Source organism: Ambystoma mexicanum, chromosome 9 (assembly GCF_040938575.1).
Source record: "Ambystoma mexicanum isolate Mex_15411 chromosome 9, UKY_AmexF1_1, whole genome shotgun sequence".
Taxonomy (NCBI): Eukaryota; Metazoa; Chordata; class Amphibia; order Caudata; family Ambystomatidae; genus Ambystoma; species Ambystoma mexicanum.
The window spans coordinates 1543990768-1544012772 of record NC_090931.1 but is presented as its reverse complement, the minus strand read 5'-3'; the positions used below and the strand labels follow the sequence as shown (position 1 = coordinate 1544012772).

Below are 22005 nucleotides of genomic sequence, written 5' to 3'. Positions count from 1 at the left end.
AAGAACTGCCCTAACATGTTTTCTGTGATCGGCTTCAGAAGAAGAGTACACCAGGATGTCGTCAATATAAACAATGACACAGGCATCAATAAGTTCCCGAAAAACATCATTCATAAAGTATTGAAAGGCGGCAGGTGCATTGCACAAACCGAAGGGCATCACCTGATATTCAAAGAGCCCAAATTTGGTGCGGAAGGCAGTCTTCCATTCGTCGCCTTCTTTTATACGCACCAGGTGATAAGCTCCTCGGAGATCTAACTTGGTGTACACACTAGCGTCTTTCACCTGGTCGATAAGCTCAGGGATCAGGGGCAGAGGATAAAGATTCTTAATCGTTATTTGGTTTAGGGCGCGATAGTCTATACATGTTCTAAGGTCGCCCTCTTTTTTCGGCACGAAGAACAAAGCTGAAGAGACAGGAGACTTGGACGGGCGAATAAAACCATTGGCTAGGTACTGATCTAAATACTGCCGCAAATGCAGGTTCTCAGGTTCCGTAAGAGCATAAATCCTACTACAAGGTAGTTGAGCATTGGGTACCAGATCGATTTGGCAATCATAAGATCGATGGGGAGGTAACGTGTTAGCCTGTTCTTTCTGAAAAACGTCTTGGAATTCTTGGTATTCTGACGGTAGCTGTATAGAGGTGGAAGTTGCTGAGGCTAACCCCATAGCTGGATTTCTTGGATAACAAGTTGGTTCACAATCAGGAAAACTTATCTTCTTTGCTCGCCAGTCTATTCTTGGATTATGTGTTTCTAACCAAGGAATTCCAAGAATTACTTGAAATTGTGGGGCCTTGATCACATCAAACACGATTGCTTCCCGATGTCCATCCTGACCCACCAGTGTCAATTCAACAGTGGAATGCGTCACAGGCCCTGAGGCTATTTCGGTTACATCTACTGTAGTAATGACATCTTGGGTTACTTTCGGGTGGAGAGAAGCTTAATCCTGGAAGCCAATTCACGGTCTACGTAATTTCCAATAGCTCCACTGTCGATGTATGCTTTTATAGCATGCAACTGCTGAGGCTGTTTTGGGTCCACGAGCACCATTGGCATGACAAAATGCGAGGTCAAAGAGTTTGTTTTCAAGCTCGGCAAGCGGACCCCTACGCTTGTCGGGCTAGGTCGTTTCCCGAATCAGGTGTCAATAAATCGTTATCAGTGGCTCCAACCACCTTCTTAGGTGGTTTAACCGGACAATTTCGAAGAAAGTGACCGGAAGCCCCGCAATACAGACAAAGTTGCATTTGCCGCCTTCTCTCTCGTTCCTTCTGCGTTAATGGTCCTTTAACACCGCCGATTTGCATAGGTTCGGATACATCGGCGCTCTTGGAGTTAGCGTGGGTTTTGATCGGTACTCGAGTTTCGTACTTGAACCGATCTGCTTTTCTATTTTGAAGTCTGTGATCAAGTTGAACCACAAAGTCTATGTAATCTGCGCAGACCTGGGGTGGATTTACTATCTGAGCTAGAACGTCTTTAAGCTCTCCGCGCAGGCCTCGATGAAACAATGTGATCCTTTTATTTTCTGGCCATCCAGTTTCCACAACCAGTCTATTAAAGGTGGCAATGTAGGACAAGAGATCCTGATTACCTTGTCGTAAGGATAGCAGTTCGTTATCAAGGGCCTGTCCTTGAGAGTGTCGAGCAAACAATCTTTCCATGCTGGCCTGGAAGCTCTGAAAATGCTGGAGAATGGGATCATCCTGATTTACCAATGGAATAGACCAATCGGCAGCACTGCCACTGAGGTAAGATAGTATAAAGGCTACCTTGGTCTGGTCGTTAGGGAAGGGCCCGGGTCTGCATAGAAAGTGTAAACGACATTGGTTCATAAAGACGGCATATTTCTTGGGATCCCCCGCAAAACGTTCAGGCGGGGCCAAAGGCATGTGTCCAGGTAGATTGATTTGTACCGGGTTATTCAAACCCATTGATGTGGAAGTACCACCGGAATTCGGTAAAGGAGTGTGCCCTGCCTGGGCCTGCAATAACCTTTTGGCCAGGTCATCTGTTCTTTCCTTGGATATGATCAGTTCTCTTTTGAGAGCGTTAGTCTCCTGGCGGGCTGAGTGCTCCTCTGCCCGTAATTCCCCCAAAAGCTGGGCCAGCTGGTCAGTCTCTGAAGTCTCCATAGCGCCCGGGTGGGAAATTGTGGGTAGGCTTCGCGTTCTGTCACGCTCACCTGATTCCCACGGGGGCGCTGGCCTGGTTTCGAGTGCTGATGCCTCTTCAATGGTGAAGCGCAGGGCTCTGAAGATGGATAGGACGGGCCCCTCTACTCTGGCTAAACTGGCTCGCAGGAATATCCTCCTGTACGTGAAAAGGGAGTATTACAATCTGGCGGAATAATGCTTGAGTCTCCCACTTCCTTCCAACCCTCCTCGATACCCTTCCACGATCCCCCGTGAAGTCTCACCTTAGGGTCTGAAAGGACAAGCTCTCCATCCTGCTTCTGACGCAGGGGCGCGTTGAACCCAGTTACTTCACTGGATTGAGGTTGGATGGGAGTTCAGGTAAACTTGAGGCGCTGTAAAAGTTCTGTTGCAAGTTCAAAAGTTCAAGCTTTAAATAATAATGTTCATTGTCTTTTTCAGGTGATGAATGAAGATTCCTTTGGAGACTTCTTGCAACAAAGCGCTAATGTTGATGTCTTTTCCCCATAGGGGCCGGGGTTCGGAATGCCGGAGATATGGCGCCGACCCGAAGTGAAAAGTGCAGTTCCAGTAAAGATCAGGTAAGTCCTAGATGAGCGCTCAGGTAATGTTTTTGCATTCGCTCATCTAATGTCTTTGTCTTTTTTCCCCATAGGGGCCGGGGTCCGGAAAATGCCTGGAAGCAGCAAGACCCGAAATGAAATGGGAATGACCCAACAGGTAAGTCTTAGAAGGAAACTGAGCTTTTCCTATTCCCTTCCTTCTCTCACCTTGTGTTCTTGTCTTTTTCTCTCTAGGCTCTGGGAAGTGGCTGCGGATCCGGTTGATCGCTGCTGAAGATGGAGGCGCCCAAGAAAGGTGAGTGAAATGCAGCGCTGCAGCGATCAGAGCGAAATGCTTTTAAAAATGATGTCTTCCTTTTCAGGATCGTCAGTGAAATGTCTCTGTGATGCAGGTTTAGCAGGTAAGGCCTTCTTCCTCTCGAATTCTCTTCTTATCACCCTTTGCAGGTGTCCCAGGATGCTGACAGGCGTGGCTGAAGTCCAGAAGCAGGAGCAGACACGGTGAGCGTCCAGCTGCTAGGTGCAGAACAACGCGAAGCACGTGTGGCTGTTCGGGTGGGGTTTAAATAGCTTTGGAAGAAGTTCCAGGTATGTATCCTTCCACCGATCAGGTTTGTATCCTTCCCCGACCACACTCAGGTGGAAAGTAGTCCCACAGGTAAAGTAGTCCCATTCAGGCATCAAGAGGTCCTGGATGTAGCAGCATGGTCTGCATCAGGTAAGTGCACATAAAAACACTTGAACACATGTCCAGCTTTATGAGCCTGGCGCCTAAGGCGCCAGGACTGGGGTCCAACATGAGCCTGGCGCCTAAGGCGCCAGGACTGCGTCCAAAGGGCCCCAGCTTGGGCCCGCTGGAACTTTCCTGGGGGGAATGATGCCTGCCTCTGGGGTTGCTGGGTCGGACCTGGCTCCTTGGAGGTAGGCATCATGACAGTATCCCCCCTCAAGGCCCCTCCCAAGGTTGTTCCCTCCGGGGGTTTTGGCTTGTTCGGAAATCTCCGGTGGAACCTTTGTATTAATCGAGGTGCGTGAACATGGTTACTAGGCTCCCACGATCTCTCCTGAGGTCCATATCCCTTCCAGTCAACAAGATAGAAGAGTTTCGACTTTAACACCTTGGAGTCTAAAATGTCCCCAGCTTGGGCCCGCTGGAACTTCCCTGGGGGGAATGATGCCTGCCTCTGGGGTTGCTGGGTCGGACCTGGCTCCTTGGAGGTAGGCATCATGACAATGCACAGCACCACAAAGGAAGCTTTGCGTGCTCCTGTGGCCTTCTGCGTGGGATACTGTGTCCTCCATCTATGAAACGTATCATTGCTGAGTCTATGTGGTTGCTCATGGGCTTGTGTGAGTGGGGAAAAGTGGGGTCCTGGTTGTTCTCATAAGCAGTGCTCACAAATCTTTGCCTTTTGGAGTAACTTGGATCTGGTTCTCACCTACAGATCGCATAACCCCAACTACTGGCGGCAGGTCTGCAGTTTAGTGGGTATTCTACCAACAGTTGTTGACTCTAATTGCAGTACGCTTTCATAAGTAGCAAAAGGGTTGTAACCTGTGACTTGCTCAGCAAACACAACAAACTGGGGGTACATGCAGTATGGGTAGTGTTCCAGCCTTTGGCCCACTCCCTATTGCTCCGCCAGATCAGACACGCAGTATAGGTGATGTTCCAGGATTGGTGCTGCTGTCTGCTCCTCTGCCCGAACAGATATTTATTTATTACATTTGTATAGCGTACAATAGCCCTTTGGCATCGAGGCGCTGTTACTTGCGGGGAGCTTAGTTACAGGGTAGGTACAGCTGAGAAATGCATTTACACGTTGTACATCGATACATTGAGGTACATAGTAGATTTATAAATACATTTGAAGCTTATCAGGCTGAGCAGGTGATTGTGGCGCATGTCAGGCGAAGAGCGCCGTTTTCATGGCTTTCTGGAATGCCATGAGGGATACCTCGCCTGGAAGGGTAGGAGGAAGGGCATTCCAGTGTGAAGGTGCAAGGTAGGGGAAGCTAGAGGCACCAGCTCTTGTTCTCTTTACCATGGGTATGCAAAGCATGTTAGCGTCGGGAGTTCTTGTTGGCCTTGTGGAGGTGGAGGGGTGGATCCTTTGCGATAGGTAGTCGGGTGCAGAGAGGTGGATGCATTTGTGGGTCAGTGTCAATGTTTTGAATAAGATCCTTTCTTTTATTGGGAGCCAGTGGGTGTGTGGTAGTCTTATAGGACTAGACCCGCCCCCAAGCTGCTCTGACTGATAGGAAATAGGACACAGGCAACACTGTATGTTTAGCTTCCTCTGCAGTCACTAGTGGTAGAGTTGTGGATTTCGTGGGTCATTCTCCTGGAGTCTTTCCCATTTGTAATTGGGGTGAATGTCTGTACTTTGTAGTAAAGGTCTCGCAGTTCAGCCTCTGTGCTCATGAAGAGAGGATACAAACATTGTGAAACATTGTCAAGCAGCATGAAAGGCCCCCACAGTATTAATCAATACAGAGATCAGACATTATCTGAGTATACAATGCACGCAGGAGGACCTCTGGGGTACTTCCTACTCACCTGTTGGACTTCTGGTCTCTGATCCATGGGACTCCATGGAACAGACGTCACCCTCCTCTTTAACGAACACCTTGGCAAAGGCTGCGATATCAGCATGTCCTGTAAATAACATGAAGCTATCATTCCAATGAGAACAACTCCAGAAAAACGATATGCAGAAATACAGCGCCTTCCACTCGTCTCTTTCATGCACCGTAAAAGAGGTACAGTATGATACGATATGAAGGAATACAGCGCCTTCCACTCTTCTCTTTCATGCTCACTAAAAGAGGTACAGTATGATACGATATGCAGGAATACAGCGCCTACCACTCTTCTCTTTCATGCTCAGTAAAAGAGGTACAGTATGATACGATATGCAGGAATACAGCGCCTTCCACTCTTCACTTTCATGCTCAGTAAAAGAGGTACAGTATGATACGATATGCAGGAATACAGCGCCTTCCACTCTTCACTTTCATGCTCCGTAAAAGAGGTACAGTATGATACGATATGCAGGAATACAGCGCCTTCCACTCTTCACTTTCATGCTCCGTAAAAGAGCTACAGTATGATACGATATGCAGGAATACAGCGCCTTCCACTCTTCTCTTTCATGCTCCGTAAAAGAGGTACAGTATGATACGATATGAAGGAATGCAGCGTCTTCCACTCTTCTCTTTCATGCTCAGTAAAAGAGGTACAGTATGATACGATATGCAGGAATACAGGACCTTCCACTCTTCTCTTTCATGCTCAGTAAAAGAGGTACAGTATGATACGATATGCAGGAATACAGCGCCTTCCATTCTTCTCGTTCATGCTCAGTAAAAGAGGTACAGTATGATACGATATGCAGAAATACAGCTCCTTCCACTCTTCTCTTTCATGCTCAGTAAAAGAGGTACAGTATGATACGATATGCAGGAATGCAGCGCCTTCCATTCTTCTCGTTCATGCTCAGTAAAAGAGGTACAGTATGATACGATATGAAGGAATGCAGCGTCTTCCACTATTTTCTTTCATGCTCAGTAAAAGAGGTACAGTATGATACGATATGCAGGAATACAGGACCTTCCACTCTTCTCTTTCATGCTCAGTAAAAGAGGTACAGTATGATACGATATGCAGGAATACAGCGCCTTCCATTCTTCTCGTTCATGCTCAGTAAAAGAGGTACAGTATGATACGATATTAAGGAATGCAGTGTCTTCCACTCTTCACTTTCATGCTCAGTAAAAGAGGTACAGTATGATACGATATGCAGCAATACAGGACCTTCCACTCTTCTCTTTCATGCTCAGTAAAAGAGGTACAGTATGATACGATATGCAGGAATACAGCGCCTTCCACTTTTCTCTTTCATGCTCACTAAAAGAGATACAGTATGATACGATATGCAGGAATACAGCGCCTTCCACTCTTCACTTTCATGCTCAGTAAAAGAGGTACAGTATGATACAATATGCAGGAATACAGCGAATTCCATTCTTCTCGTTCATGCTCAGTAAAAGAGGTACAGTATGATACGATATGAAGGAATACAGGACCTTCCACTCTTCTCTTTCATGCTCAGTAAAAGAGGTACAGTATGATACGATATGCAGGAATACAGCACCTTCCATTCTTCTCGTTCATGCTCAGTAAAAGAGGTACAGTATGATACGATATTAAGGAATGCAGTGTCTTCCACTCTTCACTTTCATGCTCAGTAAAAGAGGTACAGTATGATACGATATGCAGGAATACAGGACCTTCCACTCTTCTCTTTCATGCTCAGTAAAAGAGGTACAGTATGATACGATATGCAGGAATACAGCGCCTTCCACTTTTCTCTTTCATGCTCACTAAAAGAGATACAGTATGATACGATATGAAGGAATACAGGACCTTCCACTCTTCTCTTTCATGCTCAGTAAAAGAGGTACAGTATGATACGATATGCAGGAATACAGCGAATTCCATTCTTCTCGTTCATGCTCAGTAAAAGAGGTACAGTATGATACGATATGAAGGAATGCTGCGTCTTCCACTCTTCTCTTTCATGCTCAGTAAAAGAGGTACAGTATGATACGATATGCAGGAATACAGGACCTTCCACTCTTCTCTTTCATGCTCAGTAAAAGAGGTACAGTATGATACGATATGCAGGAATACAGCACCTTCCACTCTTCGCTTTCATGCTCAGTAGAAGAGGTACAGAATGATACGATATGCAGGAATACAGCACCTTCCACTCTTCACTTTCATGCTCAGTAAAAGAGGTACAGTATGATACGATTTGCAGGAATACAGAACATTCCACTCTTCACTTTCATGCTCAGTAAAAGAGGTACAGAATGATACGATATGCAGGAATACAGCACCTTCCACTCTTTACTTTCATGCTCAGTAAAAGAGGTACAGTATGATACGATTTGCAGGAATACAGAACATTCCACTCTTCACTTTCATGCTCAGTAAAAGAGGTACAGTATGATACGATATGCAGAAATACAGCGCCTTCCATTCTTCTCGTTCATGCTCAGTAAAAGAGGTACAGTATGATACGATATGCAGGAATACAGCGCCTTCCACTTTTCTCTTTCATGCTCACTAAAAGAGATACAGTATGATACGATATGCAGGAATACAGCGCTTTCTATTCTTCTCGTTCATGCTCAGTAAAAGAGGTACAGTATGATACGATATGAAGGAATGCAGCGTCTTCCACTCTTCTCTTTCATGCTCAGTAAAAGAGGTACAGTATGATACGATATGCAGGAATACAGGACCTTCCACTCTTCTCTTTCATGCTCAGTAAAAGAGGTACAGTATGATATGATATGCAGGAATACAGCACCTTCCACTCTTCACTTTCCGTAAAAGAGGTACAGTATGATACGATATGCAGGAATACAGAACATTCCACTCTTCTCTTTCATGCTCCGTAAAAGAGGTACAGTATGATACGATATGCAGGAATACAGCACCTTCCACTCTTCACTTTCATGCTCCGTAAAAGAGGTACAGTATGATACGATATGCAGAAATACAGAACATTCCACTCTTCACTTTCATGCTCCGTAAAAGAGGTACAGTATGATACGATATGCAGGAATACAGGACCTTCCACTCTTCTCTTTCATGCTCAGTAAAAGAGGTACAGTATGATACGATATGCAGGAATACAGCGCCTACCACTCTTCTCTTTCATGCTCAGTAAAAGAGGTACAGTATGATATGATATGCAGGAATACAGAACATTACACTCTTCACTTTCATGCTCAGTAAAAGAGGTACAGTATGATACGATATGCAGGGATACAGCCCCTTCCACTCTTCTCTTTCATGCTCAGTAAAGGAGGTACAGTATGGTACGATATGCAGGAATACAGAACATTACACTCTTCACTTTCATGCTCAGTAAAAGAGGTACAGTATGATACGATATGCAGGAGTACAGCCCCTTCCACTCTTCTCGTTCATGCTCAGTAAAAGAGGTACAGTAAGATACGATATTAAGGAATGCAGCGCCTTCCACTCTTCTCTTTCATGCTCACTAAAAGAGGTACAGTATGATACGATATGCAGCAATGCAGCGCCTACCACTCTTCACTTTCATGCTCAGTAAAAGAGGTACAGTATGATACGATATGCAGGAATACAGGACCTTCCACTCTTCTCTTTCATGCTCACTAAAAGAGGTACAGTATGATACGATATGCAGGAATAAAGCACCTTCCACTCTTCTCTTTCATGCTCACTAAAAGAGGTACAGTATGATACGATATGCAGGAATACAGCACCTTCCACTCTTCTCTTTCATGCTCACTAAAAGAGGTACAGTATGATACGATATGCAGGAATGCAGTGCCTTCCACTCTTCTCTTTCATGCTCACTAAAAGAGGTACAGTATGATGCGATATGCAGCAATGCAGCGCCTACCACTCTTCTCTTTCATGCTCACTAAAAGAGGTACAGTATGATACGATATGCAGGAATGCAGCGCCTTCCACTCTTCTCTTTCATGCTTAGTAAAAGAGGTACAGTATGATACGATATGCAGGAATGCAGCGCCTACCACTCTTCTCGTTCAAGCTCAGTAAAAGAGGTACAGTATGATACGATATGAAGGAATGCAGCGCCTTCCACTCTTCTCTTTCATGCTCAGTAAAAGAGGTACAGTATGATACGATATGCAGGTATACAGCGCCTTCCATTCTTCTCGTTCATGCTCAGTAAAAGAGGTACAGTATGATATGTTTTGAAGGAATGCAGCGCCTTCCACTCTTCTCTTTCATGCTCAGTAAAGAGGTACAGTATGATACGATATGCAGGAATACAGCGCCTTCCATTCTTCTCGTTCATGCTCAGTAAAAGAGGTACAGTATGATACGATATGAAGGAATACAGCACCTTCCACTCTTCTCTTTCATGCTCAGTAAAAGAGGTACAGTATGATACGATATGCAGGAATACAGCGCCTTCCATTCTTCTCGTTCATGCTCAGTAAAAGAGGTACAGTATGATACGATATGAAGGAATGCAGCGTCTTCCACTCTTCTCTTTCATGCTCAGTAAAAGAGGTACAGTATGATACGATATGCAGGAATACAGCACCTTCCACTCTTCACTTTCATGCTCAGCAAAAGAGGTACAGTATGATACGATATGCAGGAATACAGGACCTTCCACTCTTCTCTTTCATGCTCAGTAAAAGAGGTACAGTATGATACGATATGCAGGAATACAGCACCTTCCATTCTTCTCGTTCATGCTCAGTAAAAGAGGTACAGTATGATACGATATGAATGAATGCAGCGTCTTCACTCTTCTCTTTCATGCTCAGTAAAAGAGGTACAGTATGATACGATATGCAGGAATAAAGGACCTTCCACTCTTCTCTTTCCTGCTCACTAAAAGAGGTACAGTATGATACGATATGCAGGAATACAGCGCCTTCCATTCTTCTCGTTCATGCTCAGTAAAAGAGGTACAGTATGATACGATATGAAGGAATGCAGCGTCTTCCACTCTTCTCTTTCATGCTCAGTAAAAGAGGTACAGTATGATACGATATGCAGGAATACAGGAACTTCCACTCTTCTCTTTCATGCTCAGTAAAAGAGGTACAGTATGATACGATATGCAGGAATACAGCACCTTCCACTCTTCACTTTCATGCTCAGTAAAAGAGGTACAGTATGATACGATATGCAGGAATACAGGACCTTCCACTCTTCTCTTTCATGCTCAGTAAAAGAGGTACAGTATGATACGATATGCAGGAATACAGCACCTTCCACTCTTCACTTTCATGCTCAGTAAAAGAGGTACAGTATGATACGATATGCAGGAATACAGGACCTTCCACTCTTCTCTTTCATGTTCAGTAAAAGAGGTACAGTATGATACGATATGCAGGAATACAGCACCTTCCATTCTTCTCGTTCATGCACAGTAAAAGAGGTACAGTATGATACGATATGAAGGAATGCAGCGTCTTCCACTCTTCTCTTTCATGCTCAGTAAAAGAGGTATAGTATGATACGATATGCAGGAATACAGGACCTTCCACTCTTCTCTTTCATGCTCACTAAAAGAGGTACAATATGATACGATATGCAGGAATACAGCGCCTTCCACTCTTCTCGTTCATGCTCAGTAAAAGAGGTACAGTATGATACGATATGAAGGAATGCAGTGTCTTCCACTCTTCTCTTTCATGCTCAGTAAAAGAGGTACAGTATGATACGATATGCAGGAATACAGGAACTTCCACTCTTCTCTTTCATGCTCAGTAAAAGAGGTACAGTATGATACGATATGCAGGAATACAGCACCTTCCACTCTTCACTTTCATGCTCAGTAAAAGAGGTACAGTATGATACGATATGCAGGAATACAGGACCTTCCACTCTTCTCTTTCATGCTCAGTAAAAGAGGTACAGTATGATACGATATGCAGGAATACAGCGCCTTCCACTTTTCTCTTTCATGCTCACTAAAAGAGATACAGTATGTGTTAGGCAGAAACCTGTGCAGTTCCCTCTGGGACCACTGCAAAAGATTTAAGACTACAGGTGTTGGCAGTAAACCCACTTGGTAGCAGTCTGTACCACACAGATTCACTGTGGTAGCTGTGGCTGAGCAGTCAGACTTCCCTCAAGAAGAGTTAGGCAGTATATAGAGGATACAGAATAGGTACAGAGGCACAGTAGTACAAGCAAACACTGACCAGAGCTAGGTGTAAAAGTATATACTTATTTATTTTAAAGGCATACTCATAAATTACACTAGCACAGAAAAAGGTAAGTAAGTCAAAACACAGTCACTATTACTTATATGTACATCCCTAGTCATTTGTTGGACAAGTCTAAGTTAACACCACTTATTTCCAAACAGAGGTGAGCGCTTAACGTTAGATGGCACTCCAACAAGTTATTGAAAAAGGGAGGGAAAAGGCAGAAGTCATGAAAGCAGCAAGGTAAAACACTTTTCACATAAGGTTAGAAAGGCAGTCAATTGTGGAACAAGGAGAATTGGTTTGAGGCCCGCTTTAGAGAGAGCCAGGCGAAAATATGCCCAAGATCACACAATGTCACAAGTCTTTGCAGGTGAGTAGAAAAGGTTTTACTAAGTTTAGAAACGTTTAGTTAGGGTGTCCCAGGCTTACCCAGGTTCGAGAGCCGAGGGCTAAATCTACCCCGTACAATCGGTGGCAAGGGAAGCCGGGCGGAACACAGTACCTTTAAAAGTGGAAAGGATCCTCCAGCGGTGGTAGTTGTTCCTGGTAGTGCGTGCAAGTCGCGGCGTCGTCCAGAGGAAGAGGTGATCTCGACGTGGAGGAAAGCTGAAGGTCGTTGCACTACCAGGGATGAGACCAGCCGTGGAGTTTTCCGGTTACAAAGGATTTTACCCCTCTTTCGCGGTTGAGGTAAAAAGTGGTATCCCGGTTGCCAGGGTGCTTGGCACAGGCAAGGCGGCCACGAGATGCTTCAGGACGGCGAAAAGAAGGCAGAAACTGGTTGTCCCCACCAGTTAAGGGAAGAAGACTCTCCGGCGGGAGATCTCCTCTGTCGTCGGGAAAAGTGGTGAGACGGTTCCGCAGGGCTCCACCGGTGGTGTCGTCTTGGCAGGTCGGCTCGGCTTCTCCCTCTTCGGCTTCTTAGGTCCTGTGGCGACTTCTGAAGAACCAGTCCCAAAAACCCTGCTTTTATGCAGCAAACCCCCATTCATACAGCGTAGCTGTCACTCAAACATGCTAAGTGGTGAGCGGGGTGGCTCACCACTTGGGCCAATCACACCAGAGTGCGACATGAGTTGGCAAGGCAACTCAGTCCAGGGTGCCTAAACCCCCTCCCACACCCCCTGTGGTACCCAGACAGAATGGCACCACTTTGGAGGGCTTCTGTGCAGAAGCCCGCCAAAAGTGGAACAAAGGCTCGACTCGGGTTCAGGGTTACTGAAGTGAACCTAGAGGCCATTTTGGCGGCGAGTTCTGGCAAAAAATCCCAACCGGTGAATTTATATTAAATAAATAAACCGGCGGTATCTTTAACATTGCACCAAAAAGTGGTCCATTAAAAACAATGGGAAATCCCATTGGGAAATATTCCGGTGGAAATATTTCCGTGGTATCCACTGCCACCAGCCAGAACTCGGCGAGGGGGGATGGGACAGTACCCCCTCGACAACAGACCCAGGGGCAATCTAATTGCCCCTACCAGTACTTCCACAGTAAGATGGTTTGTACTGGTTAAGTTCCTAAGTTAAGACTAGTAAAGTCAATGGTGACTTTACAGACCCAGGGAGACAGTAGTCAGTCCCAGGGTGTGGAGTCTATGTTTGGGGGTCTCTACGACACCCCTGTGTTACTGCACTGAGGGTGCTGTGTAACACATATTCAAAAACCAATGATAGCCTATGGGGAAAAAATACCCCCTAGCCCATAAGCACATAGCAAGTCACAGAAAACACTCTCAAGTCATGTCCAAGAGTGAGGGTAAAAGAGTCTCACTCTTGGCAGGAGAAAAAAATAAACCCCAAAAATCCAGCAAAGCTGCTGGGGCACTCACTAGGTTAGGAAATTCAGCCTAAACAGAGAATTCTCCCTAACACTCGCCCCCCCCAGACTAAGGGACAGGAGGATTTAATCCACTCCTGGATGAACCTCATACCTCTAGTCGATGACATACATCCTAGAGAGTCCATCAGCATTTTGATGGTGACACCCTGACCTGTGCTCAATGGTGAAATCAAACCCTTGGAGGCAGATTGACCATCTCAATAGTTTTGGATTTTCCCCTTTCATTTGCATTAACCATCTCAAGGGTTGGTGGTAAGTCTGAATGACAAAAGTAGAACCATACAAGTATGGCCTAAACTTCTTCAGTGCCCACACAATAGCAAAGCATTCTCTTTCGATTGTTGCCCACCTTGTTTCAGGATACTTCAGTTTTCTACTGATGAAGCAAATGGGGTGTTCCCTACCCTTCTCATCCAGTTGGCTAAGAACTGCACCTATACCTACATTGGAAGCATCTGTTTGTACAATGAAAGTTTGGTGGTAGTCAGGAGCTCTGAGTACTGGAGCTTGGCAAAGAGCTTTCTTCAGGTTTTCAAAGGCCTGATTGCATTCCTCATTCCATTTGACCTTTTTAGGGAATTTTGGAGAGGAGATTACATTCAGAGGAGAGGCTATGGTCCCATAGTTCTCAATGAAATTCCTGTAGTACCCAGTGAGGCCTAAGAAGGCTCTCACCTGGGTCTGAGTAGTAGGTGTTGTCCAATTTTGCACAGCTTCAATCTTGCTGAGCAAAGGCCTTATTTCTCCACCTCCTACCTCATGTCCAAGGTAGACCACTTTACTCTGACCAATTTGGCATTTGCTTGCCTTTATGGGCAAATTGGCCTGCTCAAGAGCCTGCAAAACATGTCCTAACTGGGTCACATGTTCCTCCCAGGAGTGGCTGAAGACTGCAATGTCATCCAAGTATGCCATGCAGAAGTCCTCCATCCCAGCTAGAACTTGATTCACCATCCTTTGGAATGTTGCAGGTGCATTTTTCAGTCCAAAAGGCATAACCTTGAATTGGTATAGGCCAACTGGGGTAGAAAATGCAGTTTTCTCCTTGGCATGGTCTGTCAGGGCTATTTGCCAATAGCCTGACGTAAGGTCCAGTGTGCTGAGGTACTTGGCTGCACCAAGTTTATCCACCAACTCATCTGTCCTTGGCAAAGGGTGGGCATCAGTCTTGGTGACTGCATTAAGAGCTCTATAGTCCACACAGAATCTCAACTCTTTGGATCCTGCCTTTGGTACTAACACCACTGGGTTAGACCATGGACTAGTAGAGGGCTCTATTACCCCGAGATCAAGCATCTTCTTGACCTCACCTTTGATGTGGGTTCTGACATGTTCTGACATTCTATATCCTCTGCTTTTGACTGGCAGACAGTCACCAGTGAGTATATCATGCTGTCTCCAAGGGGTCAAGCCTGGTGAAAGTGAGAACAGGGGGGCAAACTGATTTAACATAGCTTTGCACTCCTCCTGTTGCTCAGGGGTCAGATCTGAAGAGAGATTAACTCCTTCAACCTTTTCGTCCAAAGGTAAGCCTCTCAGGAGGTCAGGTAGAGCTTCACTCTCCTCCTCCTCTTCTGATGAAGCTAGAAGCAATGCTCCTACTTCTGGTCTAGAGACATAGGCTTTGAGGCGGTTGGTGTGGAAGACTCTGGGAGCTTCCCTGGGTTTGCCCAGATCCACCAGAGAGTTGACCTCTCCAAGTTTTCCCACAACCTTGAAGGGTCCCATCCATTTGTCTTGCAAGGCCCTCTGCCTTGTTGGAAGCATAACTAGAACCAGCAGGTCTTGAGTAAACTCAACCATGTTAGCCTTCTGATCATGCCAATGTTTGATCAGAGCTTGGCCAGCTTTCAAGTTGTCACTTGCTTCTGCCATCATGTGTGACATTCTCCTTCGGAGACCTATCACATAGTCAGTCACTCTGACTGGCTTGGGGGAAGGAGCACTCTCCAACCCCTCCTTAATCAGGGCCAAGGGGCCTCTGACTGGATGGCCATAGAGAAGTTCAAAGGGAGAATAACCTACTCCCTCCTGAGGGACTTCTCTATAAGCAAAGAGAAGGCATGGCAGTAGAAGGTCCCACTTCTTCTTAAGGGGTTCTTCTAAAGCACCTATCATGCTCTTCATAGTTCTGTTAAACCTTTCTACCAACCCGTTTGTCTGAGGGTGGTATGCGGTTGAGAACTTGTAGGTGACTCCGCAGGTTTTCCACATGGCTTTCATGTAGTTGGACATAAAATTTGACCCCCTGTCAGAGATCACCTCCTTAGGAAACCCAACCCTGGTAAAGATACCAAGGAGGGCCTTAGCCACAGCCTGAGCTGTAACAGTCCTCATAGGAATTGCCTCAGGGTACCTAGTAGCATGGTCTACTACAACAAGGATAAACCTGTTGCATGAGGAGGTTGGGGGATCAAGGGGACCAACAATGTCAATCCCTACCCTCTCAAATGGGACTCCCACAACTGGGAGAGGCACTAAAGGTGCCACATTCTTGGAACCAACCTTACCAGAAGTCTGGCAGGTATGGCAGCTCCTGCAATATCTATCTACTTCAGCCCCCATCTTTGGCCAATAAAAGTAGAGGGAGAGCCTTTCCTTGGTCTTCTTGAAACTCAAGTGACCAGCCAAAGGAATCTCGTGGGCTAGTTGCAAGAACTGTTGTCTGTTCTCTTGGGGCACTACCAGGCGTTGGTAGGCTCCAGGTTCAGATTCAGTTGGTTCACTGTAGAAGAGGCCATCTTCCCAGTGTAACCTATACTTCCCAGGCTCTTGCCCATCAGCCTGAGAAGCGGCCTGTTGGCGGAGACCCTCCAGAGTTGGACATTCTCTTTGTCCCTTACGAAAAGCTGTCCTGCTGGGTCCACCTTCTGCCAGTAAAGACTGCAGCTCAGGATGGTCAGCCGGGTCCAGGTCTCCAATAAGTTCTGGGCTTCCTACTAGCTCTTCTTCAGAGTCTAGTTCAACCAGACAGGGTTGTACCTCCCTCTCAGCCTCAGCTGGAGGTGGAGTTACAGGTGTAACTTTGGACAACCTTGGGGAAGTCCTTGTTGGAAGCACTGGAGTGCTTGCTGTAGGCTTTTTCCTAGGAGTCTTGGGTTGCCCCTTTGCTCCTGATCTGGTAGTTACTGCAGTAAGTTGCTCCAGTGGGAGAGGAGTGATTTCTGTCATCATCTCCTGAGATAAACCTCGCAGGGTTTTCTCTCTTGCAGGTTTGGTGAGCTCCTGTAACCTTTTACTAGGAGGTCTGGGGGTATGTGACACAACTCCAAGAGCTTTCAGGTCATTTCCCAACAGAACCCTTCCTGGCACTTCACATTGTATACTGACAGGTATCTTCACAGCCATATCATTACACTGGATGAGAACTGGTAACTGGGGACACATCTGCACAGGCCCTCCAGCTAACTTGGTGAGGCATTTGGGTGCCTTAGCAACATCCTCTGCCTTGAAAAATGATTCATCCACCACAGTTATGCTGGCCCCAGTGTCCCTGATGGCAGGAGTCTCCTGACCATTCACGTGGACACTGTCCTTATAATACCCTTTAGTATTATCTGGGATAGAATTATACACATCTAAATTCTGTTGTTCCCACAACCCCAGAGAGACTAAAGAAACACTGGCTGAGACTCCAGTGGGTTCATCAGCCAGTAGTAGAAAGTTTCCACTTGCCATAGTGACTTCCTCCTCTGGAGCGAAGGCTAAGGAGACAAGCTGGACCCCTGAAGGTTTACCCTTACATCTGGGATCTCCTTTCACATGGTCAGTAGCCTTACAAACATAACAGGCCCCAAAGGTCCTTTGGAATGGAGGCTTGTTCTGACCTCCTTCTGGTTTAGCACCAGAAGGTATACTACTCTGCTGTGGTTTCCCAGGTGGCTTACCCTTATGGTTTGGTTTGGGGCCCTCTTTGGAATTAGAATTATTAGAATTCTCTTTGGAGTCTTTCTTAGGCTGTCTTCCCTCATCCTTCTTCTGAGTTACCCCAGAATCCTTGTGAGTAGCCAGCAGCCTTAGCTAGCTTCCTAGGATCTAATTCCCGTGAATCAGCCAAGTGCTGTCTGAGCTCAGGAGAGCAGACATCATAAATTGACTCCATCATTACAAGATTTCTCATTCCTTCATAAGTGTTCACTTTGTAACCCTTAATCCATCCCTCTAAGTTTTTCAACCCTTCACACACCCAGGTAGCCCAAGGGGTACCATCATGCTTTTTGAGGCTCCTAAACCTCTTAAGATACTGGGAAGGGGTCTTCCCAAACCTAGCTATCAAAGCTAGTTTCACACATTCATACTCTTTCCTATCCTCCTCCCCCAACTCCATTACCACATCAGTTGCAACAGGGGGAAGCCTTGAGAACAACCAGGTGAGTAACTCATTACCTGTGATGTTCTGGAGCCCATGATTATACTCAAACATAGACAACCAATCCAACACATCCAACTTAGGCTCATACATACCAATCAATTCCTTAGGCATCCGGGGTCTTTTAGGACTGGAACTTCTAGAGGAGCCAGAGAGAGAAGCATTCTCAACAGACAATTTCTTCATTTCTAGCTCATGCTTGAGCTCCATTTCCCTTAGCCTTAGTTCTTGTTGCTTGTGTTCTGTTTGAGCACTAATTCTTCTATGCTCTAATTCTAGTTTCATTTTCTCTAGTTCAAAGTATTGAGGGTTAAATGTGGGACCTGGCAAAGGTCCAGTAGGTACAGCTGGTAGAGCAGACAGAGGCCTAGAGGGAACATCTACAACAGTTTCATCCTACTCTTCTGGTTCTGACCCAAGATCATCAATACTTTGTTCAATATCAATATCATTGCTGTTCTCTACATTTGCTGGAGTGCTAGGTTCCTCTGAACCATCATCCAGACTTTGGTTTTCTAACAACCTTTCTATTAGCTCCATTTTCTTTCCTTTAGTCATGAGATTCTTATGCTTACAGAGAAGTCTTAGACAATCAGCAGTTTTTGTAGCAAGGGATTCTTGACTATAACTTTCCATAGTAGACAGGTTAGAAAATGACTTTTTCTTTCTTGTGCTTAAGCTTTGTGGTTAGTTGCACTAAGGTATCTCAAAAGTACACTAAAGTGTATACTCAATACAAATCCCACCGCTGTACACCAGTGTTAGGCAGAAACCTGTGCAGTTCCCTCTGGGACCACTGCAAAAGATTTAAGACTACAGGTGTTGGCAGTAAACCCACTTGGTAGCAGTCTGTACCACACAGATTCACTGTGGTAGCTGTGGCTGAGCAGTCAGACTTCCCTCAAGAAGAGTTAGGCAGTATATAGAGGATACAGAATAGGTACAGAGGCACAGTAGTACAAGCAAACACTGACCAGAGCTAGGTGTAAAAGTATATACTTATTTATTTTAAAGGCACACTCATAAATTACACTAGCACAGAAAAAGGTAAGTAAGTCAAAACACAGTCACTATTACTTATATGTACATCCCTAGTCATTTGTTGGACAAGTCTAAGTTAACACCACTTATTTCCAAACAGAGGTGAGCGCTTAACGTTAGATGGCACTCCAACAAGTTATTGAAAAAGGGAGGGAAAAGGCAGAAGTAATGAAAGCAGCAAGGTAAAACACTTTTTCACATAAGGTTAGAGAGGCAGTCAATTGTGGAACAAGGAGAATTGGTTCGAGGCCCGCTTTAGAGAGAGCCAGGCGAAAATATGCCCAAGATCACACAATGTCACAAGTCTTTGCAGGTGAGTAGAAAAGGTTTTACTAAGTTTAGAAACGTTTAGTTAGGGTGTCCCAGGCTTACCCAGGTTCGAGAGCCGAGGGCTAAATCTACCCCGTACAATCGGTGGCAAGGGAAGCCGGGCGGAACACAGTACCTTTAAAAGTGGAAAGGATCCTCCAGCGGTGGTAGTTGTTCCTGGTAGTGGGTGCAAGTCGCGGCGTTGTCCAGAGGAAGAGGTGATCTCGACGTGGAGGAAAGCTGAAGGTCGTTGCACTACCAGGGATGAGACCAGCCGTGGAGTTTTCCGGTTACAAAGGATTTTACCCCTCTTTCGCGGTTGAGGTAAAAAGTGGTATCCCGGTTGCCAGGGTGCTTGGCACAGGCAAGGCGGCCACGAGATGCTTCGGGACGGCGAAAAGAAGGCAGAAACTGGTTGTCCCCACCAGTTAAGGGAAGAAGACTCTCCGGCGGGAGATCTCCTCTGTCGTCGGGAAAAGTGGTGAGACGGTTCCGCAGGGCTCCACCGGTGGTGTCGTCTTGGCAGGTCGGCTCGGCTTCTCCCTCTTCGGCTTCTTAGGTCCTGTGGCGACTTCTGAAGAACCAGTCCCAAAAACCCTGCTTTTATGCAGCAAACCCCCATTCATACAGCCTAGCTGTCACTCAAACATGCTAAGTGGTGAGCGGGGTGGCTCACCACTTGGGCCAATCACACCAGAGTATGACATGAGTTGGCAAGGCAACTCAGTCCAGGGTGCCTAAACCCCCCTTCCACACCCCCTGTGGTACCCAGACAGAATGGCACCACTTTGGAGGGCTTCTGTTATTAAATAAATAAACCGGCGGTATCTTTAACATTGCACCAAAAAGTGGTGCATTAAAAACAATGGGAAATCCGGTGGAAATATTTCCGTGGTATCCACTGCCACCAGCCAGAACTCGGCGAGGGGGGACGGGACAGTACCCCCTCGACAACAGACCCAGGGGCAATCTAATTGCCCCTACCAGTACTTCCACAGTAAGATGGTTTGTACTGGTTAAGTTCCTAAGTTAAGACTAGTAAAGTCAATGGTGACTTTACAGACCCAGGGAGACAGTAGTCAGTCCCAGGGTGTGGAGTCTATGTTTGGGGGTCTCTACGACACCCCTGTGTTACTGCACTGAGGGTGCTGTGTAACACATATTCAAAAACCAATGATAGCCTATGGGGAAAAAATACCCCCTAGCCCATAAGCACGTAGCAAGTCACAGAAAACACTCTCAAGTCATGTCCAAGAGTGAGGGTAAAAGAGTCTCACTCTTGGCAGGAGAAAAAAATAAACCCCAAAAATCCAGCAAAGCTGCTGGGGGACTCACTAGGTTAGGAAATTCAGCCTAAACAGAGAATTCTCCCTAACAGTATGATACGATATGCAGGAAGACAGCGCCTTCCACTCTTCACTTTCATGCTCAGTAAAAGAGGTACAGTATGATACGATATGCAGGAATACAGCGCCTTCCATTCTTCTCGTTCATGCTCAGTAAAAGAGGTACAGTATGATACGATATGAAGGAATGCAGCGTCTTGCACTCTTCTCTTTCATGCTCAGTAAAAGAGGTACAGTATGATACGATATGCAGGAATACAGGACCTTCCATTCTTCTCTTTCATGCTCAGTAAAAGAGGTACAGTATGATACGATATGCAGGAATACAGCGCCTTCCACTCTTCTCTTTCATGCTCAGTAAAAGAGGTACAGTATGATACGATATGCAGGAATACAGCGCCTTCCATTCTTCTCGTTCATGCTCAGTAAAAGAGGTACAGTATGAGACGATATGAAGGAATGCAGCGTCTTCCACTCTTCTCTTTCATGCTCAGTAAAAGAGGTACAGTATGATGCGATATGCAGGAATACAGGACCTTCCACTCTTCTCTTTCATGCTCAGTAAAAGAGGTACAGTATGATACGATATGCAGGAATACAGCACCTTCCACTCTTCACTTTCCGTAAAAGAGGTACAGTATGATACGATATGCAGGAATACAGAACATTCCACTCTTCACTTTCATGCTCAGTAAAAGAGGTACAGTATGATACGATATGCAGGAATACAGCGCCTTCCACTCTTCTCTTTCATGCTCAGTAAAAGAGGTACAGTATGATACGATATGCAGGAATACAGAACATTACACTCTTCACTTTCATGCTCAGTAAAAGAGGTACAGTATGATACGATATGCAGGAATACAGCACCTTCCACTCTTCACTTTCATGCTCAGTAAAAGAGGTACAGTATGATACGATATGCAGGAATACAGAACATTCCACTCTTCACTTTCATGCTCAGTAAAAGAGGTACAGTATGATACGATATGCAGGAATACAGCCCCTTCCACTCTTCTCTTTCATGCTCAGTAAAAGAGGTACAGTATGATACGATATGCAGGAATACAGCGCCTTCCATTCTTCTCGTTCATGCTCAGTAAAAGAGGTACAGTATGATACGATATGAAGGAATACAGCACCTTCCACTCTTCTCTTTCATGCTCAGTAAAAGAGGTACAGTATGATACGATATGCAGGAATACAGCACCTTCCACTCTTCACTTTCATGCTCAGTAAAAGAGGTACAGTATGATACGATATGCAGGAATACAGGACCTTCCACTCTTCTCTTTCATGCTCAGTAAAAGAGGTACAGTATGATACGATATGCAGGAATGCAGCGCCTTCCATTCTTCTCGTTCATGCTCAGTAAAAGGGGTACAGTATGATACGATATGCAGGAATGCAGCGCCTTCCATTCTTCTCGTTCATGCTCAGTAAAAGAGGTACAGTATGATACGATATGAAGGAATGCAGCGTCTTCCACTCTTCTCTTTCATGCTCAGTAAAAGAGGTACAGTATGATACGATATGCAGGAATGCAGCGCCTTCCATTCTTCTCGTTCATGCTCAGTAAAAGAGGTACAGTATGATACGATA

General features: G+C 45.7%; 1 protein-coding gene across 1 annotated transcript in view; it reads right to left on the bottom strand.

Annotated features, from left to right (window-relative positions):
- Nucleotides 1–22005, bottom strand: part of LOC138489489 (zinc finger protein 345-like) — a 194371-nt gene that overhangs the window by 19793 nt on the left and 152573 nt on the right. Inside the window, exon 7 of the mRNA XM_069617230.1 lies at nt 5288–5386. Coding sequence (XP_069473331.1) covers nt 5288–5386 — 99 coding nt within the window. The remainder of the gene's footprint in view (nt 1–5287; nt 5387–22005) is intronic.